The following is a 20,785-nucleotide window of genomic DNA, read 5'->3' as shown; positions in this document are numbered from 1 at the left end:
TTTTTAACCAGAACTCTTGAAATTTAATAGTACTGTGGATTCTTTTTGTCGTTTATTGATCTTGTGATAATTCTATATAAATTACACTTACTTTTGATATAAAACCTTGTGTGGTGTCCATTTGTAGTGTTGTCACTGGGTTACTATATGTGGTCGCAAATGCCTCTGAACTAGCCTTAACTGCTGGCGCCACGCCGCCTAGAGGGTGAGCAGGGGTTATTTTAAGAGGGTAATTCTCTTGCCCTGACTAGAGGAGAGGGTCCCTGCTTGTTACAAGTACCTACCTGTGCCAACCAGAGACCCCCGATTCTAACAGGGGCCATAGTACATTTTATGTAAGCTACAAGCTGTTTTGAATTGAACTTGATCGACAATGGGAAGCCACTGCCGTTGTTGTAGGTAAGCAAACACTTGGTCATGCTTTTTTAGGTTAAATAGTAGCCTGATAATGGCATTTTTAATGTGTTGGAGGTGTTCAATTGATTTCTTTAGTAAGCTAAAGTAAACAGCATTGCCATAATCAAGTTTGGGGTGAAGCAAGCATTAGTGTCTGCCACTTTGTTAGAGAATGATAAAAAAAAGGTGATATTCTCCTGAGAGTTCTCAAATGAAACAAGCAAAAGTTAGATGCTAATTGTTTGTCTATACTAAGACGACGGAAATGAAAAATGATCCCTAAATGACTTCCTGCTGAGCTGGCATGGATGGGGCAGTTACCCAAGACTGTAGGCCACAAAGAGTCATTCCATTTAAAGATTTTTTTTAAGACCAGTAGAATTTCTGTCTTTAATGGTTTTCAATTTAAGCAAGTTATCTGTCTTCCAGTCTAACATAATGCTTAGCACCAAGTTCAGCTGCTGAGTTGAGTGTGTTAGCAGAGAGTTTAAAATAAATTGGGTGATCAGAGGAGTAGTGTTGTAAGACAATGATTTGAGATCTGATAAAAAAAGTGACCCAGTGAGACGTCAATAGCTAGGGTTTCACTCATAGGGTTGGGATGGTCAACTATGCTGGAAGCGGATGAGACCTTTACCTACACATTTTGCAAGCCATCTATTGATGATATCACCACTATCTCAGTGTTCCTACCTAGTTTATTTAAGTTTAGAATGTTTTCCTTTACAGCAAAGCCTTGAAGCTGAAGGTTGACCACTTTCCCCCAACGTTTGACTATAAGAAGTAGTGGGAGAGGAAAGGGTAATGGAAGAATAAGAAGACGGTTTCTGGTCCTTGGTTAGTTCTGGTCTGAGTTTTTTATGAAAACGTTTGAAAGATTATCCACCAGATTCAATAAGGAATTACTTGGAGGGGTTGAAATATTTCAGGTTGCTAACTATTTTAAATATTTTTTTTGGCATGTTAGGAGCATTGATGATTTTCAGAGATTAATATTCACGTTTAGCTTTTCTCGCTCTTTACCTATATTGATACAGTTGTTTATAATAGGCTTCTTTATCTTTTACAGTGGAAGACCTACACCAAGCTATTTCAAAGTGCCCTTATTTTCTTTTCCTGTCTTAAAGCAGTGGAGTATCGGTGGCAACCTAGGTGAGCGTGGTTAACTATTCTGCACGGGCCTATAGTGTCAAAAATGTAGATGAGGCGGTCATAAAAGGAATTAAGGATTTAACTGGGGTGATATTAGCTGTATGCCATCTCAGCAATCCAACCTTCCTGTACTACTTCCGTATTGCACTATTTGTAGCTAGTGTAGCTGGGTGGTATTGGAGATAGCCACGGCAGGTCCTTTGTATGGAGAAGGATTACCCTGTCAGGTTTAAACCCTACCCTTCCACAGTTTCCAATATGTTGTGACCACATCTCGTAACAATGGCCCATCAGACTGAGTGGAAATAGATAGCAAGTAAGCCAGTCCAAACTGGTATCAATAGGGCCAGGTAAGCAAGCACCCTAATGAAATCTGGCGAGCAGAAATAGGAAAGTGGTACTCCAAGACTGGGGCAGTCCCTGAAGGTGAACATGAACCTGAACTAAATAACCTTCATTGTAATAGACCAGCATTACGATGCATTGGATGCCCCTGGAGGTGTGCATGAGCTTTAACACTTTCCGTGCTATTTCTGTTTTATTTTATCTGGATTTTGTTTAAGTAAGTTGTTGACCCCAGGAGATTTCATGGCACTGTCAAGTCAAATGAAAGCTGTTTCAACAAAAAAAGGCTATGCAGATAGGCATTTCATGAGGAGTGGGATGTTGATCTCTGCGTATAAATCAGTTGAGGATGCTGAGCTGGTTAAAGGAAGTGAGTTGAAATTCTACCTGCAATAACCACCACACAAGCACAGACTGAAAGATGGCACCAAATGCAAATCAAGGTCAGATACAGGGATGTTGCATAGGAGTATTACTTTATCCAACTTTAAAGAAGGAGGGGACATGCCTATGGATACAAGAATGGACTAAGCACAGTGCCCTAAAAAAAGATCATAGCCTCGATGGCCAGCCAGTAGAGAATTCATAGAATCGTAATGGTATGGCAAAACGTTTGTCTGACTAGCATCATTCTTACACACAACCGTATTTTGTATAGATTGAAGATTTTTATCAAGGCTTTAGGCAGGGCTAGTTTAATTTCATTGCTGAAGGCATATTGTGAAGCAATGATGGCTGATAGTGTTGTTTTTTTAATGTTCTCTGATGTAAGAGAAGATAAAATGAGTTTCACTACTTAATGAAGTGGAATTGAGCAGCCATCACTAAAGCCTGAATCTCCACACTTGGGTTGCTTTAAAAAAAAAAATTTACACTCAGGTGGGGTCAAACATACTCTTCTCCTCCAGCTAGCACTTTGACTCAAAGTGTGCACTACACATCACTATGACCTATTTTATCCGAGCTGGGCAGCAATTAAACCACATCTCCTCGCTCATGCAGCACATCATCTGAATACCCTGCCCATAACTAACTCCACTCCAGGAGAGCATCAACCTCCTCAACACTCAACAATCTGGTTTTAGGAAGGGCTGCAGCACGGAAAGCGCTATCCTCAACATCATTGACGACATCAACAAATCACTGGATGCGGACAAATGCTGCCTGCTCATTCTCCTAGACCTATCGGCAGCCTTCGATATGGTCGACCACAAACTCCTCATTAAGGCACTTCAAGAAAAGCGCAGGTCTAGAAGAGGTGGTCCTTCAATGGTTCTCCTCCTTCCTCCACAATTGCACCCAAAGAAAAAAAAAATCTAAAATGTTGCGTCCGTTAGCAGAGGAGTTCCCCAAGGTTCTGTACTCTACCCGCAACTTTTCAACATTTACATGGAACCACTCACAACCCTACTCAGAGAAGCCAATATCCCCTTCCACTTGTATGCGGACGACACACACATCTACCTGGAAACCACTTCCAGTGATGACATTCAGAGACTTAATGATACGCTTAGAGAAATCCAACATTGGCTGTCATGTAACCACCTAAAACTTAATCAAGACAAGACTGAAATACTCCTCATCTCAAACAAAGATGAGAATCCCCAAATTGTGGAATGGCTAAATGTAATTGATGCACTCAATGGAAACATGACCTTGGCGGACTCTGTAAAATCACTTGGCTTTACTCCAGACCTGAAACTGAACATGACCAAACACATTAAGAACTCCGCCAGGAGCGCCTTTCTCAACCTAAAGCTACTAAACAAAATAAAATCTTTCATCCCACCCAAGGATCTTAAACTAGCGACCCAATCACTGGTTTTATCTAGTTTAGACTACGGGATCGCAGCCCTCTCAGGCACGTCAAAGGCACACCTTGCTCCCCTCAAAACAATGCTAAATGCAGCAGCTAGAATGGTCACAGGAGTGAAGAAATTCGACCATATCTCACCTGCACTCAGAGAACTAAAATGGCTTGCCTTACCCATAAAGCCCTTCACACAGGCAAACCTGAATATCTGGCCTTCAAACTCAAAAAAGCCGGTCAGACCAGAAACCTACGGAGCTCGAACACTCTTCTACTCATACCGCTAAAAGCATACAAACAAAAAACCGTGGTCCGGTCCTTCGCGGGCAACGCGCCCAAAATCTGGAACGCCACCCCCCCCACATCAGAACTATCCCCACCCTCGCAAAATTCAAAGGACAGCTCAAAAACCTTTTCCTAGAACGTTTCCCTAGCGAAGAGACTTGAGCCGCAACGGTGCTAATGGCTACTCCCTGGAGGGAGCACAACCCAGGACTGTCACTCAGCGAAGGCACCTCATGTCATCACAGCCCCTTGGTTATTTAACCTGCTGAAACTCATTGTTCATGTTTGATACTTTCATTGTGTTTTGTTATTTGTGGTCTTTGCAATGAGACTGTTGTAAAGCGCTCCAATACCCTCGGGTCTGGCCAGCGTCATATAAAACTCCTAAATAATAATAGTAATAATAATATTCATTCTGGCCCAGCTAGTTGATAATTAGTCTTGTTGGTGTTCCATACAGAATTGGAGGCTCCGCGTTGACATTTGAAGGTGATGAGCCATGAGGCATTCCAAAAAGTAGTGGCCTGGGATCTGGCTTGAAGGGAGATATTAAAAAAAAGAAATTGAAACAGTTGAGAAGCATTCCTGTCAGTTTATAAGATGTTTGTTGTCTACAAGTCAGTAGTGAGCAACCCTTCACCCTATCTGTTAGAAAAATTCACCAGCTTAGGCATTGGGAGCAAAATGTTCTCCCTCCAGACCACAGACATGTACACAATCTTCGAACTGTTTTTAAACCATTATCGTATAGTAGCACCACTTCTTCCTAGCCACATATGCGTTTTGTAAGTTCCAGCACATACATTCCTAATTGCAACACCTGGGAATGTAAATTGGACTGGTAACCAGAAATTTCTTTAGTGACATTAGGAAAAAAGAGTACATATACAGCATTGCCACCGAACTGGTCATAGAACAAAATACTTTTTTTTTTTATCAGTCAGAATGTCGGTTCAAGGCTAGTGTAAAATTAACTTTATTTTTCTGATGTGATTCCAGAAGCAGAATAGCTGTTGAAAAAGGCTAAAATAACGAAATTTCTAACCCACACTGTGATTTTTTTTTTGTTGCTCATACATACTTTGTTATGGGCAGGTAGAAAAACACATCTGTGTATTATGATCCCTTAAAATATATTTTTTTATATTTCTCCCCCTTATATCACTCCACACGCGCTCCCCTCCGAGGATTACATCCTTTTGGGAGACCTCAACTTTCACCTTGAAAAGAACAATGACCGCAACACCACCTCCCTCTTGGACAACCTCGCCAACCTCGGACTTAAACAACTTGTCACTACCCCCACCCACATCGCAGGTCACACACTCGACCCTATCTTCACCTCCAGCAAACATGTCTCCTTCAGCCACACCACAGCTCTCCTCTGGACTGACCACAGCTGCGTTCACTTTACCTACAACAAGTCCACATCCAACAACCATCCCCAACCCACTCTGCGAAGAAACTGGAACAAAGTCACCATCGACCAGATCTCCTTCTTCAATACCCCCCCGCCCACTCCTCAAACCCCGACCAAGCAGCCACTAACTTCACCCAATGGTTATCCAACAGTGCCGACATCCTAGCACCACTGAAAAAACGACAAATCAAACTAGGCAGCAAGAAGGCCTCCTGGTTCAACGATGATCTTAAGAAATCCAAGAAACTCTGTCGCTCCCTTGAGAAGGCCTGGAAAAAAGACCCAAACACCAGCACCAAGGACGCCTTCAAAAACGCCACCCGCATACACCACCAACTGATCCGGAATGCCAAGAAAGCCGCTTTCAAGGACCGACTAGATAGCAACACCCACAACAGCAAGGAATCATTCAACATCGTCAAGGAATTTACCAACCCCTCAGCCAACTCCAACGACATCACCCCCTCTCAAGCCCTCTGCGACTCCCTAGCCTCATTCTTCCACAACAAAATTGCAGACATCCACAACAGCTACAACAACCGACCCGAAGACCAACCCACCCAACCCTCTGCAGGACCCCCACCCCCCTTGAACATCCTCAATGACTGGAACCCAATCTCCACTGAAGACACCATCCGTCTGATGAACTCTATCCACTCAGGATCCCCCACAGACCCATGCCCTCACCACATCTTTAACAAAGCAGACTCCATTATAGCACCACACCTCCGAGACGTCATCAATTGCTCCCTCAACTCCGCAACCTTCCCGGATAGTTGGAAACACGCAGAACTCAGCGCCCTTCTGAAGAAACCCACAGCTGACCCCACCGAACTCAAAAACTACCGCCCTATCTCGCTCCTTCCATTCCCGGCCAAAGTCATCGAGAAAGCGGTCAACAACCAGCTCGCCGCCTTCCTCGAAACCAACAAATCCCTCGACTCCTCACAGTCCGGCTTCCGAGCCAAACACAGCACTGAAACCGCCCTCATCGCAGCAACAGACGACATTCAAACTCTACTGGACAATGGAGACACAGTCGCCCTCATCCTCCTCGACCTCTCCGCAGCCTTCGACACAGTCTGTCATAGCACCCTTCTACAGCGCCTCAGAAACGTCGGAATCCAAGGAAAAGCACTGGAATGGATCACCTCGTTCCTCACCGGAAGAACCCAGAGAGTCCGCCTTCCACCATTCAAGTCAGAGGCCACTGAAGTCATCTGCGGCGTACCACAAGGATCTTCACTCAGCCCCACCCTCTTCAACGTATACATGAGCCCCCTCGCGACCATCGCACGCCAACACAACCTCAACATCATCTCCTACGCCGATGACACTCAACTGATCCTATCTCTCACCAGAGACCCTAACACTGCCAAAACCAACCTGCATGAAGGAATGAAAGAAGTAGCCGAATGGATGAAGCACAGCCGTCTGAAACTGAACTCAGACAAAACAGAAGTCCTCATCCTAGGCACCTCCCCCTCCGCCTGGGATGACTCTTGGTGGCCAGAGGCCCTTGGAAAAGCACCCATCCCGACGGACCACGCACGGAACCTGGGAGTCATCCTAGATTCCTCACTCTCGATGAACAGACAACGCCGTTTCTTCATCTTGCTTCAACATTCTTCGCATGCTCAAAAAAACATTTCGTTGGATCCCCACCGAAACTAGAAAAACAGTCACCCACGCACTGGTCACGAGCCGCCTGGACTACGGAAACACCCTATACGCCGGTACCACCGCAAAACTCCAGAAAAAACTCCAACGCATCCAGAACGCTTCAGCCAGGCTCATATTAGACATCCCGCGTAAAGAACACATCTCTGGTCACCTGAAAAACCTCCACTGGCTCCCCGTCAATAAGAGGATTACTTTCCGTCTCCTAACCCACGCACACAAAGCACTTTACGAAATTGGACCCGAATGCCTCAACACACGACTGTCCTTCTACACTCCCTCCCGCCAGCTACGATCCTCAAACCAAGCCCTTGCCACTGTACCTCGCATCAACAAAACCACCATGGGAGGGAGATCCTTCTCCTACCTGGCAGCTAAAACCTGGAACTCACTTCCCACTCACCTTCGCCTTACTCAAAACCCCCTAGCATTCAGAAAGCAACTTAAAACGTGGATATTCGAGAAGTAATTCCCCACCCTTCTTCAAGCGCCTTGAGACCCTCTGGGTATGTAGCGCGCTATATAAATCTCTTGACTTGACTTGACTTTCCTACTTCTCAAACTTTTTGATGAAAAAAAGTACTGATTCATGTTTAAACTGTTGATTTTAATCATCTTTCTGTAAAAGCCTCTTAATAGGAGAACATTATGAAGATGCGGAGTCACACAAAGGGGCTTGCCATGCAGACAAGAATTGATGATTTTTATGTTTCTATTGCACAATTCTAATCGAAATCATAGTGTGACATTAGAAATTTGGTAGCCTGTCTACTTTCCTCCGTTTATTTAGTCGATTTTCCCCACTCCATGTGAGCAGGGGATTAAAAATCAACCCCCATCTATTAAATTAGCTTGTTAGTTCATGAGTAGATTTACAGCAACATCCTGCCCCGGCCTATCCTAGTGAACTTCAGCCCCATTGCAGGTAAACGAGAGAAGCTTGAACAATATTGTGATTTTCTGAACCTTTTCTGTTGAAATCTGAAATCTGATTTTAATTTTGCATTATGTAATATATAGTAATGCAAATATGAAACGCTGAAAATAAATTATGAAATTTAGAAAGCGGTTTTAGAGTGTGCTCCTGCTAGTAGAACAAATATTGTATGTATAGTTGTTACAAACATTTAGGGGGAGAATTACTAAGCTTTTTCGCCGTGTTGGCGTCACAAAAGTGATGCAAAATGACGCAAAACCTTTTTTTTATAATTTACTTTACAGCGCTAAACTTGTTTAAAGCTGGAAATAATGTCAAAGTAATGCGAAGCAGCGCGTTGCGCTGCTTCACGTTACTTTGCACCCTGGGGGCGTACCAAGGGTTCCCATGCAACCAACCAGGTTTCTCACGCTAAACCAAATTTACTAAAAACAGTAGATTGGGTTTAGCATGAGAAAACTGCGCCCTTTTCAACTAGGCGAAAGGAAGGAGAAATGCTTTAATTTCTCCTTCCTTTTCCGATTGCATGCGTGCTGTACTGTGCAGCACGCATACAAAGTGGGAAAAGCTTTCCCTTTTGCCTAGCATAGTATATTGTACAGGAAGAATAGTGTTCCTGTACAAAACCTATGCTAGACTCATGCACACACCCTAGCGCTGCGGCGCTAAGGTGAGTGCATGGAGAGCCGCAGCTGTAATCAGCGCAAGCGTAAGGGAAGGGGATAGCCATATCTTTGAAGATATGGCACTCTCCTGCTTCCTCCCAGTCGCGCAACACAGCCCAGCCTCGCGGGGGGTTGTGCTGCGTTGCGTGACGTTTTTTTGTAAATCTCCCCCTTTGTGTTGTCTTATTTTCTTCATGCATTTGAAAAAAGGTCAGAACTATTATAAAAGGGGCTTGATACAGCATTGCAATGGCTATTCCCAACAGTGGTTATAGAGATCTTTAGTGACATCTGAAACTTTCCAACCTTAAAGATGGTGAAGAGTTGCACGTACAACAGGTCCTTCTCCAGTGGGCACTAAGTAGCACAACTTGTGGTAGATAAATCTGCTCTCGTGTCCACAAAGGGTTTGCAAAGACTGTGAAATATTTTTCTATTTATTTTGTATTTCTTTATACCATTACGAAATATTTCTTAAATGCAATGTGAGAAGGAAGAACATGTCTACAGTCTTGAAAAACATCAAGGAATGTTTACACTCTCAGAAAGCTGATGTGGAAGCTCTGGTCTCAACAAACCTGTAGGATAAAGATGTGGGATGACGCTCCTACTGCAGGAATCTGCTTAACCCGCAAGTCATAAACTCACCTTCCATTCTTCTGATGTTGATGAAATGCTTAACTATCATTTCTTATAAAGTACTGTGACACTAGTGTGGTCTACGAGCTACTTTAAAAATAAAGCATGATGTGAAGCACTTTTCAGATCTGAACATAATTCCGTGCACTGCAGTATTCAAAATATGTTCATGGGTCAATTTTTATTTTTTTTAAAAAGTTCACAAAACCAAAATTGACATTGCTTCCAACTATACAATATGAACACGCCTAAAAAAGATCTGTCAGCGTCTTTTTTTTTGTTTTTTTGTCATTTCTTTAAATAAAAGTGCCTTCTGGCAAAATGGAATTGAAAAATTGCAGGTCAACAGTGGCTTGTCATCCTTCCTCCCTCTCCCAATTCCCTTGAACAACAAAACGTCGTGAATGTTGTAAAAATATTATTTTTTTTAGAAACAGAAGCCAATTCCTGAAGTTAGGCAGGATCAAAATACTGAAGGTTCCACTTGTGTAGCTTTGAAAAACAGAATAAGGGGCCGGAGTTTCTACAACACTGTCACGATGGAACAATCGCCTCCGCAGCCTCAGTGGTTCTTACAGTCCACCGTTTCTTGATGCCATCAAGGAGCACTTAAATGATGTTGCCTCAAAAATCCATTACTTTAGCAGGACCTGGCAAAACAGACCAGGAACCCCACGTGATACTGAAGTCCAGTGTTGTCGTTGATCCAGCCACTAATTTCCTGATGCCTGGTTCCAAATATGACTGCGAGCACCCAGAAAATGAGGCCATTTTGTTAGCCACCAGTCATAGTCGGCAACCTGGATCACCCCAAGATATTTTTTGATCCTTTTGAAAACGAGGTCTGTTACATTCTCTTTCAAAGTCTTATGTCTATATCATAGCATGGATTTTAACAGCATAGACCTGAAGGTACCAGTGCAATCAGAGTTACGGGGCTTTATTTTGTTTTTCTTTTGTTCAGCATTGCAAGCAGGCTGGGCTGAATACGATGCTGTAAAGAGCTTGCCCTATCAGAGTTGGGAACTCTTATTTAGCGACAGAAGTATTCCGCTATTGCAGAAAATTCCATCCAAACCAACAACCAGATATCAGAAACAATTTTAGATGTTGTCCATTAGACTTGTGGGGAATGAAGAAAACACCATTAAATGTTCCAAATAGCCGAAAGGAGAAAGCAGTGTTGTCACCCCTTCTCGCATCAAAAAGGTAAAACACAATCGTTTTTTAAATGTTTTCCCATTCACTTCTTTCCCAGGAAAACACTACAGCAGTTTAGACAAAGTTTCGGCTTACTCCTGAAGTTATCCCCAAGCACTTTTCAAGTCTGTGGTGTAAGTGCGATGTGTAGATTCACAGCCCTTCCAGGTTAGGGATCTCGAGAGAGCATCCATAGCAGCAGTGCCAGTCTCTTCTCCTGGCCCCATAGTGGACTAAAGAGCATCAGGACGGTAGCCTTTGGCACTCAAGTTATTTGGAAGCTTGATATGAGGTTCAGAACAAATCCCACCTCTGTACAAAGCAGGGATTCACAATCCCCAACTGCAGTGCAGGTATCGGTGCAGTCTTCTCCAGTGTTTGGAAGGCTACTGCAGACCATGTCCTTGCAAGTCCATACAGTATCTGGATGAACAAGATCAGTGCTCAGATGGATGTTTCGTCGCTCCTATGCAAAGGGTTAACAAAAACAAGAAACACAAGGGGAAAAAATGAAGCATGCGTGGCAGTGGACATGCAGCGTGGGTGGGGGAGGGGATAGTTGAGAGAAGTCATGCACAAACTGCAAGGACTTGGGAGGTATGCATGTCTGGCACAGACCAAGGCAATATGGGTGTAACACAAAATTGAGCTCACATGTCAATGGCGGAAATTAAAAAAAAGAAATCTGAGTGGTGGATGGAGACAGAAAATAAACAAGGAGAGATTGAGAGAGAAGTAGGTTAGCAAAGTCAAAACCATTGGTTTGTTCAGTGAGGGAGAGCTGAACCAAAATGTGGGGCCCTTGAGTCTCTGTCCCTTAGTACTGCATAATATTTCTTAGTAAATTTCCAATCTGTTGCACCCCCCCCCCCCCACGCTACTTTTCTCCTGAAACACTCACAAACCAGGCTATAACTGTTTCTTCCTGCAAGTTCTTTTAACATAGACAGAAAGCGTCTTTAGAAATCCCAATATTCTCTGGGTGTCAACACTTTAAAAACAGAAAGCAGAAGGCTCAAAGTTTGCTTAATTTGCCCTAATAGCATCCTTTTCTTTTTCTCTGTTCATGACGGCTTAGGCACCTAGTTTAATATGCTATGTATTACCATTGTTGAGTGTGGAGAGGGTTCTTGATCCATGAGAAGAGAAGCCTAGTGTGGGTCACGATGCCCCTTTTGCAGCCCTCAGGGGATGTACCTATTCAAGGTAGAACACATCACAGTAGTGATGCAGGTTGCTACACCTAAATAACACCACCAATCTACAAGGCTGTAGATTGGCTCAGGAAGAGGAGTACCAGAATATTATTTTTTCCTTTTACAGGATCTCTTAAGACACATTCAGCTGCTACTGCTCGCATTGAGTCTCATTGTTTTGGTAAATAATGTAATTTTTGTATGCTGTTTTTTCCCCATGAAGTGTTAATCTTAGCCCATCTGTAGTAAGGGCAGTGCATTGGAAGGGCCCATGGGGCTATTTAAGCCTGATTGCCTACAAGAAAAAATTTCAGAAAGTAAGATCCTATTTATATGTTGGAGAAGAAGGAACTCAATCGCACTGGCGAATTAGTTCCCTTCCCACCAACATAATAGCCAGGCCACCCGTATTAGAGGTATATGCACCACGGTTTGGCGACAGCAGAGCCTATTCCCTCTCCATCGTGGTCATACCCCTCCGTTGGTCTGATGGAGTAACTGTATGTCCAATTGGCTATACAAAATCACTAGGCAACATGTAGGTCACTCAAACGTTGTAGTAGACCTCAATTTGAACAGTGGTAACAGTAAACTCAATGTACCAAGCAGTTATAAAAAAAATCTATTTTTTCAAGGACCAGCCTCTGGGGCATCTGTAGGTCCGGAAAATAATGACCTTGTGTCATTGCAAAAATATTAGTCGTGTAGAAACATTTTAAAGCTGCTTGAAACAGTCTCTTTTAAATGAATCGATGGCTGGCATAGAATTCAAATGCCAGACGAGATTCGTGGCTCGGTCAGTAAGGTAGGGAAGAAGCACTGGCACAGGGGACCTGGTTGGCAGGGACCCTGTGCACTACAATTGAAACCACATCAAAACCAGGCAAAAGTGGGGGCTAACCATGCAAAAAGAGGCATGTTCTCACATCTTCATTCACACCTGCCCTCTTCTATTTCACCTTAATCTATTATAGATCCTTTCTGTGACACACTTCTCTTTTCCCCCACTCGTACTTCCTCTCTCTCTTGCCTACCTTCTCTCTTACTTCCACCTATTACTACAATCTCCCTCTGCATATCTAGAGTCAGCACAGGGATTTTTGCTATCCTAGTTGATGGTACATTTTCTGTGTCACCCACTCTAGCAACGGTGCCACACTTGTTCCTTGTACTGGTATTATGATCCAAGCAGCTGGTGGCAGCATAGGCATCCGCCTCATATTGTTTTCTCCCAAAATTGCCTTTGCTCTCGTGTCTCTCAAACTGTCCTCTCTTCTCATAGTTACTCTCTCAAACATTTTATTTTATCATTCTTCCTTTGTTCTCTTCTTAAAAGCATGATACTCGCACTTTCTTATCTCATCCCTCCACTGGCCTTTCTCTATATATACTGTCCATTCTCATACTTTATATTTCCACACCATTTATGTCCATACTCTAAACCCTCTAACCTTCTCAAATGCATTAAGCTCTCTACAAAAAAACACTACTCTTCTTGACAGTAAAATAACTATCTTATGTTATACATTCATTTGGCACATCATCCTTTCACATAGCTTCTAGTCTTCCCTTCTTCACATATCTTTCGCTCCAAGATCCTCTTTTCTGTTCCACACACTCTTCTTACTATCCCAATCTCACTCACATATGCTCTTAAACACTGACCATAAAATGGTTCTCTCAAAAGCGCATCGACCATGCCATCTTAATCACCAAAGTCACCTCAATTAGAATCTCAGGCGTGGCTCTGGAATGGTTAACATCTTGTTTAGTAAATCGTCTTCAAATTGTGTCCCTATCAATTAGAAGTTCTAACCCAGAAGCTCTCAATTATGCTGTCCCACGAGGTTCTATACTATCTCCCCTTTTATTTAATATATCTATCTATCTTCTAACCCAACTTTTAACACAAATCAGGGTGAGATTTTATATGTACGTAGATGTCACCCACTTGCTACTCATCGCTCTATCCCATAGCTCATATCCTGTAGGTTGCTGGATGTTGCAAGACTATGTTACATTGAAGCAATCAAAACCAAATTAATAACTGTCTGCAACTGTGCATTTAATGTCAATCTGTGTCCGCCCCACAGTAATGGGTTTGTGTGCTCCCTCTCCTCTCTAGTGCAGAATCTAGGCCTGCATCTTGATACCAATCTTTCTTTTTGCCCTCTTGTCACTAACGTTTCAAGCCCTTTTTTTCCTGCTCAAAACAATTCGGAATATCCTCCCATTTATTAACAACAGATTGCACATCCACATCATGACTGCATTCATACAATCCGGACTCGATTTTGGAAACTACACTCTTTTATTTGCACCCAATAGAAGTGCAAATCTAATGTACCACAACTAATTCAAAAGACTGTGGCATGCTGTATTTGTAAGGTGCTTAGATCCTAGATCCCATCACATTTTAACTTTCCTAAACAATTACACTGACTTCCAGTTTGTTAAAGAATTGTTTTCAAGGCTATGGTCATTGGCCACCCATCTCTCCATCAGTATTTCTAATAGTTTATTGCTGCTGCATTGAACTCACACAAGGTTTACCATAACCGAAGGTCTAATGATCAACCTCCTCTTACTTTCCCGAGAACAGAAACAGTCAATTATGGAGATCACACTTTTTCATTGGCCTCCGTCAGGAAGTGGAACTCATCATCTTTAACTATTGAATCTAAATTATCATTCACATGCTTCAGAACGTATTAAAAAAACCGATTTTACCCTAAAGTTAGTTTCTACAACTGCTGTATCTATGGGCTAGGTCATCATAGATCCAAGAAACGTTGGTGCATATGCTGTTCACAAGTGACCAATAAAATAATACATTACCTTCCTTCTTTCAAATCCTTATTTCCCTCACAAACTCCTCTTTTCACGCATTTAATGTCCCCGAAATTGTATCTTGTTTAGCTCATATCCCTCACTTTTTCAACTCCTGTTTCTAGCATGATTGCCTCCCAACAGCGCTCTGTTGCTCCCTAAATAAGTTTGCCCTATATGAATAACTATACATAGGTTGACACGCTCAAGTATGGCTATGTTATTATGCTGCTTGCCACCAGCGCAAATTTTAAATGATTATTTTTTTTAATTATGCTGGGGAATACAAAGGTATGTTTTAGAATTAGGCAATATCGAGGCCCTGCTGATAAGCTCTGAACAACAATTCCTATGCAGGATTGCAGACTTAAATCAACACATTGATGATTTTTGAGGGAACATGGACATTTAGTTCTGAAAATGTAGCACAGTAAAGATTTGGAGCCATTTACAAATTGCTGGAGTTTGTGTTGATTGTTTGATTTTCCACAAGTTGAAAAGTAGCTGTAACCACGTAGTTGATTGTTATTTGGAGCAGTCCAGCCACAGGATAAATAACTATGGTCTAGACAGGCAACAGGTACCTATCTCTTTTAAAATGTTTTGAATATGTGCACGTGGCACAGTGTCCTTCCTATCCTCCAATGGTAATAAGTAGCATATTTCACTCTGTGCATCTGCATGCATAGTTTATGTCATGCTGGATTTCCAACTGCATTGGCCACGCAGGTATTTAACCACAGCATATGCTTGTGTGTGTGTAAATATATCTCCACACCTGTACCAATGCTGCTTTATTCATATACAGGGAACCTGTGAACAAGGACAACAATGGTATAGACAGTAGTGAACTGCATGTGATGACTCCTGCATCCAAATGCAGTTAGGTGTTTAGAGCTGGTGAAAACACAATTTTTAAAACCTCAACCTTTATCATCTTCTTAAAAGCCTGTAATTTTCTTTTCTAAAACCAAAGTTGAATTCCAAAGCAATCTCCCAACTAGTGAAGTCCTGGTTCTTTTGGTGCTCTTAATCTGAACTAACAGGGTGACATTTTTCATGCTTCCCCTCAGCCCCTTAAGAACAGCGGCTAAGAGTACAGATAAAGTGTTATTGCTATCAAGAAAGGAGAACAGTAGAGGGTTTTGAGGTAAAGGAGAGATCCAGTCAGTAGCAAGTTACTGTAATGAGATACTTACTCTGAGCCTGAAGAGTCCTCATCCATAGTGCCCGCTTTAATGCTCATGGCAATGGGCGTCATGCCATTGAGCTGCTCCTGCAGGCTCTGTTTGGGCCTTGGAAGGCCTGCATTGCGACTGCCATCGCTGCCAGAGGAAGCCCGGGACGACACCAACCCAGGATTCTGGTTGGACAGCTCATTGTGTATCCGGTTGATACTGTTTTTCTCGGAGATAGTGGGCAGGGTCTTCTTCTTCTTCAGAATTCCTGTAAAGAGAGAGGGTTGCAAAATGGTCAATCACAGACATTGAAACAGAAAGGTGGACAATGTGGTCTGCAAACAAAGCATTAGAACATTCCATTATTCTCAATTCAATGATGTCTGGTATGATAATTTCTGTATCGTGCAATTTTTGTTCAGAACTACAGGCTCCCCTGCGAAGCCAATAATCAGATTTTTATCAACATACAGCTCAATCACCCTTGTTAGATACATCCTTGCAGCGCAGTTTGTCATTTCTTCCCTTGTTTCTTCCTCTGCCTTCATTGAACATCCATGTCCCACTGCCAAAGAGCTAATCTCCAAAAACTGAGCAGCTCCCCAGAATGAGAGGAGGGTGGAAAACTACGGCCCACGTGTGTGTAGGAAGCTGGCTCTATATATAGTATACCAAAAAGAGGTGTACTGTGCAGAGTCCAGGTATCCCTTATAAGTGGACAGGGGCAATGCTCTAGCAATCCCAAGGTGCTCTCTTGGGGGTAGTGTGGTCAAGCAGCCTTAGGCATATCACAGCGGAGCGTTAGACATTTGTTCCATTCACACAGTCAATAAATGATACACACAACTCGATAAGGAGATCCTCACCAATTTACAAAAATAACACGTATCATAGTTCATATAACTTTAGGCACCATGATCATCAAAATAAGGCAAGCATGTTTCAAGTTATGAATTTTACAGTTTTAAAAAATGGACAGTGCAATGTTTGAAGCTTATCCTATGGAGGAAAGACATACACTGCATACACCTACTTCAGAGCGACTAATGGGACCAATCTCCTGGAATTAAGGTAAGTAGGTAAGTAGGGGGCAAGGTCTAAGGCAGCACGAACAGGTCACCTTGGGCAGCAGGATCCAGAGATGCTTCTCAGCGTCTGGTGCCTCGTGTCAGTCAATGGGGTTTGGTCCGGTCGAAAATAGGCTGCAGACTGGGAGACCAGTCAGGTTGAACCAACAAGGAGGCTCAGGTCTCATGATGCTCAGCGACTTGGGGACACTTGTGGTCCTCTTCTCCTCGGGCTGGGGTGGCTGGGTGCAGAGGTGTTTTGAGGCATCAGGTTTTTGTCACTGGAGACAATCTTGGTATAGGGGCCTGCACAAAGAAACTGCAAGCGGCTTCGGTGAGTTCACTCTGGACAAATCAAAGGTGGGCTTCCTCTCTCGAGGGTCGGGTGACCAAGGTGGCATTGTTGTCCAACTTCAACTCGGGCTAGTGGGCATGTGTGCAGTGGTGCTTTCCGGTGTCAGGTTTTGGCGGTCCGGAGTCCTCACAGTTCTCTTGGGGTGCCTACAGGATACAGGGGAGCAGCTCCGCTACGCCATGTGAGTTCCTGGATCTTGGGTGAAGTGCTGGCAGTCCTCCCAGGCTATTGGAGACACAGCAGCTGCATGACGAGTTATCTTTTTTGGTTCAATTGTCGAGGACAGCAGGCAGGCCGGCAGGGGATGGCGACAAGTCAGTTGCTGCTCCTCTGTGATTGCTTTTGGGGCTCTTCAGGGTCCTTTTTCTTTCAGGTCGCAAGGATCTGATTTCCTGGTGCCAGAGGCTCCCCTAAATACTACATTATGGGAGTGAAGGGTAGTAGCCAATGGGCTACTTACCCCTAGTGTCACTACGCCCCTATATGATCACTTCCTGTGGGGTGTGGGCATGACTCTGTCCCAGAGTTCCTAATTCTGCCATCACCAAGATGGCAAGCTTTACATTTTCGCATCCACATCAGGTACCCCACCTTAGGAGTGGCACTAGCCTGCAGGTGGACACGCCTCTCTGACTACTAATTTTCTTGCCTGCCAAGGTGCCAAATGTGCCCTGGTCAGGGAGACGTCGGCATCCCTTCACTTCTGAGGGAAGCCAGATTTGTATCCAAAGGCGGTGGGCTCTTTGGAGTTCCCTGCCAAAGAAAGAAATATGCTACTTACCAGTATGCATCTGTTCTTGGCATAGAGGGCTGCAGAGTGGTACATTTATGAATAGATCGCCATCTGGTGTTGGGCTCGGATGATTGCACTTGTTTTTCTCTTGGAGAAGTCTTTTGTCGTCACGAGACTGATGACTCCTCCTTTGGGTGCTAGTGCGCATGGGCATCGGCTCCATCCTTAGATTGTTTTGCCAAATTAGAGTTAGATGGAGTAGTATGATAGAATACAGAGAGAAATGCCCATGTAAGTGTATCTAAATAAGATAGTGTTGGAACAGACACAGGTTTCCGGGGAGGCTGGGAGGGCATGTACCACTCTGCAGCCCTCTATGCCAAGAACAGATGCATACTGGTAAGTAGCATATTCCGTTCGAGGCATATGGGCTGCAGATGGTACATTTATGAATAGACTATACAGGAGTTACCTCCCTAGCGGTGGTCACCAGGGTCTGTTGCAACAGTTTGAAATAAAGTTTTTAGTACAGGTTGGCCCACTCTAGCCTGTTGTGTTGCCTGCACATCAACACAGTAGTGTTTTGTGAAGGTATGCGGTGTAACCCAGGTTGCTGCTTTGCAGATGTCATCTAGAGGAATGTTTCCTAAGAATGCCATAGATGCCCCTAGTTTACATGTAGAGTGAGCTCTAGGAGGAACAGTTAATGTCCTTTTTGCTTTTATGTAACATATTTGTATACATTTTACAATCCACCTGGCAATGCCTGCTTTAGAGATAGGATTTCCCTTATGTGTTGGAGAAAACGCTACAAATAATTGTTTGGTTTTTCTGAAAGTTTGTGTTCTTTCTATGTAGTACAATATTGCCCTTTTGACATCTAATGTATGTAGGGCCCTTTCTGCTACCGTCTGTGGTTTTGGAAAGAAGACTGGTAGTTCCACTGGTTGATTGATGTGGAATGCTAAAATTACTTTAGGCAAGAATTTTGGGTTTGTTCTAAGAACCACTTTTTTGTGGTGTAACTGTAGGAATGGTTCTTGTATTGTGTATGCCTGTAATTCACTTACTCTTCTGAGTGAAGTAATGGCTATAAGAAAGGCTACCTTCCATGTAAGGAATTGTATTTCACACCTATGCATAGGTTCGAAAGGTGGTCCCATTAGTCTGGTAAGTACTATGTTGAGATTCCAGACCGGGGAAGGCGGTAGTCTTGGTGGAATGACTCTTTTGAGGCCTTCCATGAAAGCTTTTATTGCTGGCACTTTAAACAGGAAGAGATGTTGCCTGTTTTGCAGGTACGCTGCTATAGCTGCAAGATGTACTCTAGTAGAGGTGTAAGCAAGGTTCCATTGCTGTAAGTGTAGTAAATAGCAAATAATCTCTTTAGTGGATGCGTCCAGGGGGTTGATGTTGTTACTGTTACAGTATACAGCAAACCTTTTCCACTTTGCTGCATAGCATGCACTGGTGGTAGGACGGCTTGCTTGCTTAATGATTTCCATACAGTTTGGAGGTAAATTTAGGTATCCAAATTCTATGACCTCAGGAGCCAGATTGCTAGGTTCAATTGTTTGGGATCTGGGTGCATTATTTCTCCATGGTTCTGTGTAAGGTGCATGGGTAATATTCTTAACTTTTGATGTGGCACCTGTGAGAGTTGCAGGGGCGTGGTGAACCACGGCTGTCGTGCCCACGTGGGTGCTACTAGTATCATTGTCATTGAATGTTGTTGCAGTTTTCGAACCACTAATGGAATTAGTGGGAGAGGGGGAAAAGCGTATGCAAATTTGTTGGACCAATTTATCCATAACGCACTGCCCTGCGACAGGTGGTGTGGGTACCTGGATGCGAAGGTTTGGCATTTTGCGTTCTGATGAGTGGCAAAGAGATCTCTCTCTGGTTGTCCCCATCTTTGGAAGAATGGCTGCAGTATTTGGTCGTGCAGTTCCCATTCGTGTATTTGTTCTGACTCTCTGCTTAAGATGTCTGCTATCTGATTTTGAACTCCTGGTAGGTGTTCGGCTAACAGATAGATCTTTTGAGGAATGGCCCATCTCCAAATGTCCTGCGCTAGTCTGGATAGTTGGAGAGAGTGTCCCCCCCCCTGTTTTTGAATATAATACATTGCTGTCATGTTCCGCTTCTCGGATACGACATGGTGGGAGGCCGAATGTTTCGGTTTCGTTGCCAGGCCCGAAGGCGGGGCGTCGGAAACTTTTTTCGGTAGTCTGACCGGGCTCGAAGGCGGGGTCGACATCAAACGGGGTCGGTTTTTTGGTAAGGGGACGTCGTCACTCACGGTTTGATGAGCGTCGATTTCTTCTACATCAGACTCGTCCACTTCCGACCCCGACTCGTCCTCATCTTCTTCTTATTCGGGGTGCTGGGCCTCGAACAGCTCCGGGATTGCCTCCGACTGCATTCTCGACACCTCGTGTCGAGTTCGACGGTTTCTAATCGTCGACTTGGAGGAGAATGCTGCGCAGGCTTCACAGTCCCTGGATTCGTGTTCAGGTGATAGGCAGAGATTGCACACCTCGTGTAGGTCCTTGTGTGGGAACTTAGCACCACACGTTGGACATCTCTTGAATGGAGTCCTTTCCATGGACTCAGGGCTGGACTACGTCGAGATAGGCCTCCCGGTCTCGTCGACGTAGAAGTTGTAAATTTTGTTGTTGACGTCGAAATGGAAATGAACTCGCGTTCGATAATAATACCGTTGAATTGGAAAGGGAATACGCGCCGAAATATCACTTTTTTCCCGAAGTCGATCCGGAGCGCTTCGATCCTCATCCGAACCCGATGGCGGAAAAAAACAATCTAAGGATGGAGCCGATGCCCATGCGCACTAGCACCCAAAGGAGGAGTCATCAGTCTCGTGACGACAAAAGACAT

General features: G+C 43.7%; 1 protein-coding gene across 1 annotated transcript in view; it reads right to left on the bottom strand.

Moving 5' to 3' along the window:
- Positions 1 to 9,491: 9,491 nt before the first annotated feature.
- The window catches only part of LOC147659027 (cadherin EGF LAG seven-pass G-type receptor 2-like), a gene marked incomplete at its 5' end in the record, with an annotated part of 105,820 nt that continues 94,526 nt past the window's right edge, over positions 9,492 to 20,785 (bottom strand). Inside the window, 2 exons of the mRNA XM_086952026.1 lie at positions 9,492 to 10,995; positions 15,754 to 16,000. Coding sequence (XP_086808152.1) covers positions 10,974 to 10,995; positions 15,754 to 16,000 — 269 coding nt within the window. The remainder of the gene's footprint in view (positions 10,996 to 15,753; positions 16,001 to 20,785) is intronic.

The sequence above is a fragment of the Lissotriton vulgaris genome, unplaced genomic scaffold (assembly GCF_964263255.1).
Source record: "Lissotriton vulgaris unplaced genomic scaffold, aLisVul1.2 SCAFFOLD_797, whole genome shotgun sequence".
NCBI lineage: Eukaryota > Metazoa > Chordata > Amphibia > Caudata > Salamandridae > Lissotriton > Lissotriton vulgaris.
Note: the sequence above shows the minus strand (reverse complement) of the source record. Positions and strands in the feature narration are given on the sequence as shown.